Consider the following 11,704-nt stretch of genomic DNA (forward strand, 5'->3'; position numbering starts at 1 on the left):
AGCTTTCCTTCGATACAAGCATTGCAAGCATGGCCTTTGGCAAAACTCACATTTGTTAGTCCACAGACGTGATCCCCTTTGAGGAGACTTTGCAAAGATCTCATATTGACATGGGCTAGTCGGCGATGCCAAAGCCAAACCACATCAACTTTAGCCATTAGGCAAGTCGCGGTCTTAGTGGGTCGCTCTGAAAAGTTCACCACATAGAGACCGTTCTCGAAATGCCCAACAAAGGCTACTTTAAGAGTCTTGCTCCACAAAAGGGCCACGGTATCAAGATCAAAGAACGTTGCAAAGCCCATAATGCAAGTTGACGAACAGAAAGCAAATTGTATGCAAGGGACTCAACAAGCATGACCTTCTCAATAGAATAAACTTGAGAGATGACCACTTTGCCAAGTCCCAATACCTTAGATGTTGATGCATCACTAAATTGGACATGGGTGGGCATAGATGGAATTGTATGCACATCCACCACCAAGTCCTTGCTCCCGGTCATATGATTTGTTGCTCCACTATCAAGCAACTATGACACTCCACCGGAAGCAAACTCCTACAAGATATCAATGCTTGGATTTAGGTAGAAATTTTTGAATGGGTCCTTTGAGGTTAATAACAAGGGTCTTAGGAACCCAAATAGACCATTCAATGTACTCATAATAAGAACCAACGAATTTAGCATAAACATGTCCATCACTAGCACGACATAAAACATAAGAGGGGTTAAAGTCACCGGCTTTGTCGGTAGGGGAGGTTTTGCCCTTCTTGGCATTACCACCCACTTCCTTATTCTTCTTCTTCTTCTCATGAGTACCCTCACCCGCCTTGACAAAAGTCTCCTTGAGTGGGAGAGGTTGCTTGGTCTTGTTCTTTCTTGTTCTTCTTTGACTTGGGCACAAACCCAAGTCCTTCCTTCCTCACCACTTCCTTTTGGTTACTCAAAAGGTCATTGGGATTCTTTTCGCCTTGTATGCATGTCACAAGGCCTTTCTCAAGTTGCTCTTTCAACTTGGCATTTTTCTCCACAAGACGCACATGCTCACAACAAGGATTAGTAGCATGGGAATTATCAATTAGAACAAAAGGAGGACATGTGGAAATCTCCCTAGTTAGCTTCACTTGGAGTTGATCATGAGACTCTTTGAGAGAGGCATGAACACCCTTCAAGACCTTGTGAGCCTTGTCAAGTGTATCAAACTCTTCCTTGAGTCTATCATGGCCAACCCCAAGTGCAACTTTCTCGGATTTAAGCACACGAGTAGGAACGATAGCATGATCAAGATCTTTTTGCAATTTAGCATGATCAACGTTGTGTAACTCCTCAAGAGTCAAACAAAGACATCGCTCTTCCTCAAGAGCAATGGAGAGATCCGCAATCTCATCGGCGTAGTCACGACTATGCCCCTCCAACTTGGAGATAGTATCCTCATGGGATTCAATGATATCATTTGCCTCACCAAGTTGTTCCAAGAGAGCAACAAAGTGCTTCTTGGATTCACCCTTGAGCTTACTCACGAACATGGTAAACTCATTCTCATCAACATACGTCGCCTCACTAACATCCACACAATCTAACAATGAAGGAGTAGTAGTGATGGTGGTTTTGATGTTTGAGGTTACCTTGTTGATACCTTTGTCCATGAGGAACTTGGCAATGTGGTTCTCGTTGGGGGCACCGAAGAGAGACACCTTGGAGGGAGAAGAGGTAGCAATGGCCAAGGTTGCTGTTGCCATCCCTTCACCGCGTGTATCTTCTTCATCATCATCAGAGGGGTAACCTTCAAGTGCCACCAAGCCCTTTGAAGGTATCTTCTTTGTGAAGTTGTTCTTGCTTTGGAAGGACTTGGCTTTGTCTTTGCAAATGAGTTTGCCACCGTTGTCTTCCCTCTTCTCAGAAGGACAATCCACCACAAAGTGACTCACATTTCTGCAATTGTAGCAAGTCCTCACTCGTTGCTTGTTCTTTGACCCACTTGAGTTGTTCTTGGTGAAGTTGGGCCTTGAGTTCCTCTTGTTGCCCCAAAATTGCCTTGACGCAAGAGCCATGTGCTCGTGATAAGCATATTTGGTGTCTTTGGGGCAACTCTCCTCTTCATCATCATCATCATCATCATCATCTTCTTCTTCTCCAGGAATGGCCTTGGCCTTCAAAGCAAGGGTGGGTGAGCTTTTTTTTGACCGAACACGGGCAATGGCATTGTCAGCGGTCTTGTTCATGATGTTCATGGCAATAAACTCATCCAACACTTCGCTTGAGGACAAGGTGTGGAAGTCTGGCCTTTGATGGATCACGGAGGACATGGCCTTGTTGAAAGTCATGATGGCCTTGATAAACTTGTGCTTGATCCAAGTGTCCTCAGTATCCTTGCTCCCATGGTCTTGGAGAGGAACCGCAAGAGTTGTCACTCTTCTGTAGAGTTCACATGAATCCTCATCCTCTAGCATCACAAATTCATCGGCCTCATCAAGGACCACTTCAAATTTGGACCGTTGGATGGTTGAACTCCCCTTGTACAACGAAGTGATATGTTCCCAACAATCCTATGCACGAGTGAAAGGGCGCAAGTGTGATAGATCTTCGGGAGGAACCGCGGCTTGAAGAATCCACAAAGTGAAATGATTGTATTGATTGTCCACCTCTTCTCTTGGGGTGAAGTTGTTTGGATCATGTGGATAGAACCCTTGCTCGATGATTCTCTAAAGATTTGTTGAGCTGTGATTCAAATGTGACTTGATGCGAAAAACCCAATTAGCAAAATCACCCTTAATAAGCTTAGGAGGAGGACCAAGGTTATTAATATGAGGTGTAGGAACCGGTCCTCCATAGACCGAGGGAGGGGGAACCAAGGCAAAGGTTACCATCCCATTCTTTTCATGAGGGGAAGAAGTTTGAGTGCCTTTAGATGCTTCCATCCCGGAATTGGCCTCCGACTCTGATGCCGTGGGATTAACCATAAGCAAAGGATCGGTAGTGGATTTCAATCCCTCAAGCAATTCTTTAAGCATGGACTTGACTTCGGTCGTCATAGACGTCTTAAGTGAAGCCATAGCTTTGTTTAAGTCGTCTCGAGTGATCGAAGTCAACTCCACGGCCTCGGGCACTTCATCCCCAATACCACCGTCATCAACCATACTCTTCGGGTGGTGAAACCCTTAATAAAGAGATGAGGCTCTGATACCAATTGAAAGGATCGATATGGTTGACTAGAGGGGGGGGGGGTGAATAGGCAACTAACAATTTTTAGATTTTCTTCACAAATTAGGTTTAGCAACAAATAGGTTGTCTAGCTTTACAACTAGATGAGCAACCTATATGATGCTAATAACAATAACAACAAGTGCAAGCAAATGATACAACACAACAATAGCTTGCACAAAGTAAAGGGAAGAGATAACCACAAGTGGAGCCGGTGGAGACGAGGATGTGTTACCGAAGTTCCTTCCCTTTGAATGGAAGTACGCCTCCGTTGGAGCGGTGCGGTGGCACAATGCTCCCCAAGAAGCCACTAGGGCCACTGTATTCTTCTCACGCCCTCACACAATGTGAGATGCCGTGATTCCACTAGTGGTGCCCTTGAAGGCGGCGACCGAACCTTTAGAAACAAGGTTGGGGCAATCTCCACAACTTGATTGGAGGCTCCCAACAACACCACGGAGCTTCACCACAATGGAATGTGGCTCCGAGGTGACCTCAATCGTCTAGGGTGCTCAAACACCCAAGAGTAACAAGGTCCGCAAGGGATTAGTGGGGGGAATCAAATTTCTCTTGGTGGAAGTGTAGATCCGGGCCTTCTCAACCAACCCCTAGAAAATCAACAAGTTTGATTGGATAGGGAGAGAGATCGGGCGAAAATGAGCTTTGGAGCAACAATGGAGTTTGGGAAGGAAGAGGTAAATCTTCTAGAGGAAGAAGACCCTCTTTTATAGTGGGGGGAACAAATCCAACCGTTATACACCTCTCAGCCCGCAGACGAGTGGTACTACTGCACCAGGGGCGGTACTACCGTTCCTAGGGGTGGTACTACCGCTCCTTACAGGATGCATAGGAGAAATGAAGAACACGGGAGAAAACAGAGAACAGGCGGTGGTGGCCGCGGTAGTAGGAGCGGTACTAGCGCTACTACTGCCGCTGCCACAACCATCAGCTTTCCAGGGGCAAACGAATAGCACGGTAGAGGCTCTGAGGTACTACTGTAACATCTGACATGAAAAAGCTGAGGCCCCAACTAGGAGCGGTAGTACGGGCGGTACTACCACCTATAGGCGGTACTACCGCCTATAGGCGATTACTACCGCTTGTAGCTCTTCTCCCCTACTTCGAAGCAAACGGAGGACAACTCCAAAGAAACGGAAGGGGTCGATGGGTGCAATATGAGTGTGTACGTGTTGATTCCACCAAAACCTTTCCGACGTGGACCCCCTCTTGATAGTACGATTTTCCCTACGACTCAAGTCCACCAGAAAAGAAATGTGGGAAAGAAAACCGTCTTCACTTGACACTCCGAGGGGCACGAATCGTCTTGTGCCATATGCTTGACCGTCTTAAATACTCAATGCACATGATTAGTCCACAAACACATTGTCATCAATCACCAGAACCACTTAGGGAGAAATATGCCAGAACAACGCCAATTGCGCCTCCTACACGCCGCCGACGAACCATCAAGCGGCCCAGTGGGATGACAACAACGTCGGCGCGACCATTTCCATCGTTGACCTCACGTCCACCAGCGACGGACAGGTCGCAGACTCCTCCGAGGATGAGTAGGCCATGGGAGGCGGCAAGGCCTTGTGTCCCATGTGGGCCGGTCCATCTCCCGTGTTCTACTCTTCCCCGTCGGAGACCGCACCTTCACTTCACCGGTCTTATCGCCGGTGCTCATGAAGACGCCAAAGGGAGGACGACACGAGCTTAGACATCGGACGCCGTCCCCGTAGGATAGGTTTAGGGTCAGGTCGTTTTTTTTTCTTCTAAATGTTTGAAATGTTATAAAATTCCGTCGTGTTTGTATGAAATTCGTCATGTTTATACGAAATTCTGCCTTATTTGCACAAATTTCATCTGGTTTGTTGAAAAAGAGTTTGAAATGTATGCAGTTACGGTTGGATGGCGGCCCGCATCTGTGTCCGCGGACTGGTCGCCCTGTCCACGGACGGATGCGGCAGGAAATCTACGGGTTGCAGTTGGAGATGCTCTTAGGTGCAAATTTGCAATTGTATGCGGTGAGGTTGATTTGTAAGAAGGAACCGTTTACAATCTTTTTTTATCAAAAGAGGGGGTTTCCCTCCGATTTCATTAAAGAAACCACAACCAAAGAGAACCATTATGTGACCACATCTCAGTCTTAGAGCGGGCAGTTATGAAACCGCTACTAGAAAGGATTACTACTACTAGGGAGACAGATCGCCACATAAGGCAGATAGTGAAGGAAATATGCCCTAGAGGCAATAATAAAGTTGTTATTTTATATTTACTTATTCATGATAAAGGTTTATTATTCATGCTAGAATTGTATTGATCGGAAACCTTAATACATGTGTGAATACATAAACAAACACCGTGTCCCTAGTAAGCCTTTACTAGACTAGCTCGTTGATCAAAGATGATTAAGGTTTCCTAACCATGGACATGAGTTGTCATTTGATAACGGGATCACATCATTAGGAGAATGACGTGATGGACAAGACCCATCCGTTAGCTTAGCATAATGATCGTTCAGTTTTATTGCTATTGCTTTCTTCATGTCAAATACATATCCCTTCGACTATGATATTATGCAACTGCCGGATACCGGAGGAATGCCTTGTGTGCTATCAAACGTCACAACGTAACTGGGTTATTATAAAGATGCTCTACAGGTATCTCCGAAGGTGTTTGTTGAGTTGGCATAGATCGAGATTAGGATTTGTCACTCCAAGTATCGGAGAGATATCTCTGGGCCCTCTCGGTAATACACATCATAAGCTTGCAAGCAAACGACTAAGGAGTTAGTCACGAGGTGATGTATTACGGAACGAGTAAAGAGACTTGCCGGTAACGAGATTGAACTAGGTATGAAGATACCGACGATCGAATCTCGGGCAAGTAACATACCGATGGACAAAGGGAATTACGTATGTTGTCATAACGGTTCGACCGATAAAGATCTTCGTAGAATATGTAGGAGCCAATATGAGCATCTAGGTTCCACTATTGGTTATTGACCGGAGAGGTGTCTCGGTCATGTCTACATAGTTATTGAACCCGTAGGGTCCGCACGCTTAACGTTTGATGATGATATTGTATTATATGAGTTATGTGATTTGGTGACCGAATGTTGTTCGGAGTCCCGAATGAGATCGCGGACATGACGAGGACTCTCGAAATGGTCGAGAGGTAAAGATTGATATATAGGACGATAGTATTCAGACACCGAAAATGGTCAAGAGTGTATCAGGTATTTATCAGAGTACCGGAGGGGTAATCGGAACCCCCGGGGGGAATATATGGGCCATATGGGCCATGAGAGGGGAGCACACCATCCCACAAGGGGTGGCACGCCCCCCTATGGCAGGAGGCCGAATTGGGAGAAGGAAAAAGTGGGTTCGCCCCCCCCCCTTCCTTTCTCTCTTTCCCCTTCCCTTTCTTCTCCGGTGAAATAAGGCAGGGGGCGCCACTTGGGGACACCCCAAGTAGGATTCGGATCCTACTTGGGGCGCACCCTGGCTGCCTCCCCTCTCCCTCCCACCAATATATATGTGGGGGGGCGCCCCTAGCACACCCCAGACAATTGTTAGCCATGTGCGGCGCCCCCCTTCCACCGTTTACTCCCACGGTCATATTTTCGTAGTGCTTAGGCGAACACTTCACCATCACCGTCACCACGCCGTCGTGCTGACGGAACTCATCTACTACCTCGATGTCTTGCTGGATTAAGAAGGCGAGGGACGTCACCGAGCTGAACGTGGAGGTGTCGTGCGTTCGGCTTGATCGGTTGAAGCGCAAAGAAGTTCGACTACATCAACCGCGTTGTGAAACGCTTTCGCTTACAGTCTACGAGGGTACGTAGACACACTCCCCCTCTCGTTGCTATGCATCTCCATGATAGATCATTGCGTGTGCGTTTTTTTTTGTTTTCTATGCAACGATTCCCAACAGATAGGGGGACGCAGCTCCAACTCGAACAAGTTTGAATTACAACCCAAAAGCTACCACAGAAATATCAGGGGAGGGGCGGAGATGGGGACTGAAAGAGCCAGCTTCAGCATCCTAGTCTAAGCACCCCCGGTCTCCATCCTTGCGACGCCCCGTACACCCCACTTGTCACATGCTCGATCAGTTTTGCCCCCAACATCAGAAGATTTTGCTCTGGATTTTTTTCCTGCAAAATAGACCAATCCATAATCCAATTGCACATTAGTTTCACCAAAATCATTATCATTAATCTTTTTTGCACGAAAGATATATCATTCCTGCATTTCCAGATGGACCAAAACAAGGCAGAAAGCCCAACTAAAATTAGTTTTTTCTCCGGTTTTCGAAACACTTTAAGCCAAACATTGAGACAATCATCTAATCCCCCAGTGGTAGACCTTAAACCAAATGAGCATTTCACCAGGCTCCATAGTAGCCTAGCAGCAGAACAAGAAAAGAACAGATGGTCAATACTTTCATTCTGCCCACAGTACTCACATCCCTGCTTCCCTTTCCAACCTTTTTTAATTAGGTTGTCCTTAGTTAAAATGCTTTTCTTTTAGCAATGAGCCAAAAATAATAATTTCGCTGGAACTTTGATTTTTCAAAGGAATTTGTGAGGAAAACCCACATCAGTTCTAACAAGGAAAAGATATAATGATTTGACAGAGAATTTTCTGTCAGCTGTCCATTGGGGTTTATCTTTTCCCTCATACATCATAACCTCGAACCTAGTAGTCCATCTTTTCATCTAGTGCTACAACTACAACTACAAGATATTCATGGACGATTTCTTGGTTGCTTTGACGTATCATCAGCCGTTCCTATCCAATTTGGTCAAGTTATTGACCAATTGTTTCAGTGAGTCGTCAGATCTTCTCCATGAGCGGGGTCAGCTCTAGTTCTTCTTCCTCAGCCTCAACGACTTCACCATTTTCATCTCCACGGAGGACAGAAAACTCGATGACACCTGACGACCCTTGTCCCACATCTCCCGCGGAACCTCCATCCCCAGGCAGCATCTCCGCGGGAAGGATGGTCGAGTTCTGGTCGCTCCGAGGCACCAGGAACAGGAACGCCAGCGGGAGCAGCCGCATGGCGTTCCTCGCCAGCACGGCCACCCAGAGGTTCCCGAACTCGGTCCGCGTCACGCCCAGCGCGTGCAGCAGGAGGCCGCCCCACCAGGCGGACATGAGCAGGCCGAGGTTCTGGATGGACATGAGCAGCGCGAAGAAGGTGCCCTCGATGCCCACGGGGCAGAGCTTGGAGCAGAGCACGAGTAGCGGCAGCCATTTCAGCTGGCCGATCAGCTGGGACACGCTGTTGTCCATCACGGCGAAGAGGTAGTCCGGCATGCCGAGCCTCAGGTTCAGCCTGGTGACCAGCACCAGGTCGATCATCCCGGACAGGCAGGCCAGCAGCTGGCCCCATAGGAGCAGGCCGCGGAACGGGTAGTCCTTGAGCATGTTCTGGTAGAGCAGGACGCCGAGCAGCGAGCCGACTGAGCCTATCGAATAGATGAGACCGATGAACCCCTGCAGATTATGGAAGGCCCCATCAGTTTTTGTCGATCTTTGCCATGCATCTGAAGAACTTTTGTAGCAGAAAGAAACTGAGTACCTCGGAAAATGCGAGTCCGGTGCTCGAATCTGTGTACCAGTAGAACAGCCCTCCTTGGATGTCCGGGCTTAGCACGAACATTAAGAACATGTAAACGCACGGCCTCCAGACTTGCGGGCACTTCAATGTTGCCCACATTGACTCAACTGCTTCGTAGAACTTCTTATGAACCTGAATGTATCAGTTAACAACCTTGAAAGTGTCATGTTTGTAACTGTATTTAATTAGCAGCTTCTGAAGCTTCAGCTCACCTGGTTGTACTCGAAATCCTTGGCCCGCTCCTCCTTCACAAGAATCCCGGCCGAAAATACGAGCACGGAGGGGATGCTCAGCAAGCCAAGAGCCCCCTGAAAAGATCAAATGAACATGGCAAGAACATTGGAATCTACCAATACCATCCATCTTCTCTCAGGAAATGTTCAGTTCAGACTTCAGACCTGGGAACCTATTGCGTGGACGACGAGGCCGCTGATGGAGTACCCCACCAATGCGCCGGCGGAGGAGCAATACCCGCACAGGCTCTGCATGTCGGCGGCGAGCGGAGGGTGGCTTATGCTGTTCTGCGCGACCATGGCGTCCACCACCACGTCGGCTATGGCGGCGCCCGCGGCCTGCGTCGTGAACGCCACCAATGCCGGCACGATCGCCGGCGTGCGGCGCAGAGCAAGCGTGAGCATGGACGACACGCCCATGACGCCTTTACATAGTTGGTTACAATACATGGATCAGGACAGTTTAAGAAGGCGAGCAGATTCAGAACGACGTTGACCATGGCAAAGCATTGGCTTGGCTCACCTGCGAGGAGGAGGTACGGGCGGCGGCGGTAGCCGGCGACGGGGACGACGTCGGTGAATAGGCCCCAGAGGGGCTTGACGACCCAGGGCACGTTGACGACGCCCTGGTAGAACTGCGAGGCGGCCGGCTGCACGCGCTGCACGTCCTTCCAGTAGTACCCCGCGGCGACGCTGCCGAATGAGGAGCCGACGCCCTGGCAGGCGCCGTAGACGGCGACGACGGCGAGCACGAAGCTCCAATGCAGCTCGCGGGACAGGCGGCCGAGCCAGCCGCAGGGGAGGGTGCCATTGGGGGCGATGCAGCCGCCATTGCCGCCTCCGTATCCGGGATCTGGGGCGGCCTTGAGATTTCCATCTCCGTGGGGTGTTTCTTGGAGCTGCTCCTGCTCCATCTGAACAGAGTGATTCTTTTCCTGTGTGGTTTCTTGGAATCTATTGAGAAACCACCATGATTTGCACCGAAAGAATGAAGGTCCCCGCCATTGCTTGCTCTGAGAGGATGCTCAGGTACAATGCACGGATCAGGAGGATGGCGTTTCTTGATCTGTGCTCAGTGTTTGACTTCATTTGTCTTAATTTAATAAAAGCTTTAGGTGGTGGAGTGTAGAATATGCGTTCAGGCTTCGACGTCGTCACGTGCACTACTGTTTTTTTAGAGAAAGATCACGTGTACTGTTACAGTTGTCTTCATCACCTACAGAGCATAAATTTTGTTTTCAAACCGTTGCATGCGATTTATAATTAGGAGAGAATATGATGAGTTAATTGCAAGGCACTATCACACTTCGGCACGTTGTGACAAATCAATACCACTAGTCACTTTTTTTGCCATGCAGTGCCAACTCTAAGCCTAAGTGTTGCAAAACGGTCTGACAGGCGTATAAGCTCGTATTGACCACGTATCTGACCGACCGGCCCTACGTGTCAGCTGCCATGGTAGCTTACCCGCGCGCACCCGCTCGGTAACTCTCGCACCCGTCTCGGTCGCTCCATGTAGCCGGGTCCGATCGAACCCAACCGGAGCCAGCCGCACTCTGTCCCTCTCCTCGCCTCATCGCCCTCGTCTCTCCAGTCGCCGCCGCCGCCGCTCGCCGCGCAGACCGCCGCGTCCGCCACCGCCGCCGCGCCATGGTCTTTGAGGATGAGAGCAGCGACGACTTGTCCGGCCTGCAGATCTCCTCCGACGACGAGGTGATTTGGGGATTTGATGATCTGGTTTTCTGATTTGAGGATTTGCTCCCTGTAGATTCCTGCTAGCATTGAAGACCACGACTACAATGGCTTGGAGGAGGCACCAGAGGGGCTCTGCGTGGAGCATCGGCTGCCAACTGAGCGCCGTGTAGCTTTTGAATCATTTGAGACGGGCAGGAGGTTTCTAGTTTGTGCTCAGCCTGTAAGGTTGATGCTCTCTCTCTATGTTCACTGTAATATAGTTACTAATACTGATGATGAAGCACATTGTTTACCACTTAGTAGTTTTGATGCTTCTAGTACTGATGCTCACTGCAATAGCTTAGTTGGCTATGCTCACTGTTATGGTTTAGTTATTTATTAGTAGTTCTGATGATTATGGTTTTGATGCTTATGTTCACTGTAATATGTATATGGGCAGCAGCTTAGTTGGCTATGTTCACTAGTACTGATGATGAAGCAAATTGTTAGTTGATTGAGGCAGTGTAGTTGCTAATTTTTAATTGAGGCAGTATAGGTTGCAGTTGAAGTAGCATTGTTTAGTTGGCCACATGGATAGGTTGTAGTTCTGCAGTTGTTAGTTCATTTTTTAAAAGTGCCCTTTCATAATGGTAATTCTTCAGAGAGTAACAATATAAGTGTTTGCTATATTGTAGGAAGCTGTAAATTGTGGTTTCCTTGCTTGAGTTGACCCAGAGTGGCCTCCCACAATGCAAAATGCATTGTTGAAGCTTTGGGAAATGTTTGAAGACAGCAGGACTGCTAGGAGGAAGGATAACCTGGAAAGTTCACTTACTATCCACCACCTTAAAGAAGAGAAAAGGAATCTGGATGCCAACTATGACAAACTAGTTGAAGATGTCCATCAACTTCTCAGTGCCCAGGAGGACATGGTGTTGGATTTCAGCTCTCTGAAAGCTAAGGA

At 48.3% G+C, this 11,704-nt stretch overlaps 1 protein-coding gene across 1 annotated transcript; it reads right to left on the bottom strand.

The window, feature by feature from the left end:
* Positions 1 to 7,790: 7,790 nt before the first annotated feature.
* On the bottom strand, positions 7,791 to 10,108 carry LOC123050217 (probable folate-biopterin transporter 2). Its single transcript, XM_044473042.1, has 5 exons — positions 9,590 to 10,108; positions 9,232 to 9,491; positions 9,046 to 9,141; positions 8,795 to 8,965; positions 7,791 to 8,709 (listed from the first exon to the last, which is right to left on the bottom strand). The coding sequence occupies exons 1-5, from the start codon at positions 9,978 to 9,980 to the stop codon at positions 8,044 to 8,046; spliced, it is 1,584 nt and encodes a 527-aa protein (XP_044328977.1). The 5' UTR covers positions 9,981 to 10,108; the 3' UTR covers positions 7,791 to 8,043.
* Between the last annotated feature and the right edge of the window lie 1,596 nt (positions 10,109 to 11,704).

This window comes from Triticum aestivum, chromosome 2D, assembly GCF_018294505.1.
Source record: "Triticum aestivum cultivar Chinese Spring chromosome 2D, IWGSC CS RefSeq v2.1, whole genome shotgun sequence".
Taxonomy (NCBI): Eukaryota; Viridiplantae; Streptophyta; class Magnoliopsida; order Poales; family Poaceae; genus Triticum; species Triticum aestivum.

Bases quoted from the DNA above. Each gene is read 5' to 3' on its own strand.
- LOC123050217 (XM_044473042.1), bottom strand. From the start codon at position 9,980: ATGGAGCAGGAGCAGCTCCAAGAAACACCCCACGGAGATGGAAATCTC. The intron at 9,142-9,231 runs GTCTGAAGTCTG...TGATCTTTTCAG, and splicing joins TCCACGCAATAGGTTCCCAG to GGGGCTCTTGGCTTGCTGAG. The intron at 8,710-8,794 runs GTACTCAGTTTC...CATAATCTGCAG, and splicing joins CCGGACTCGCATTTTCCGAG to GGGTTCATCGGTCTCATCTA.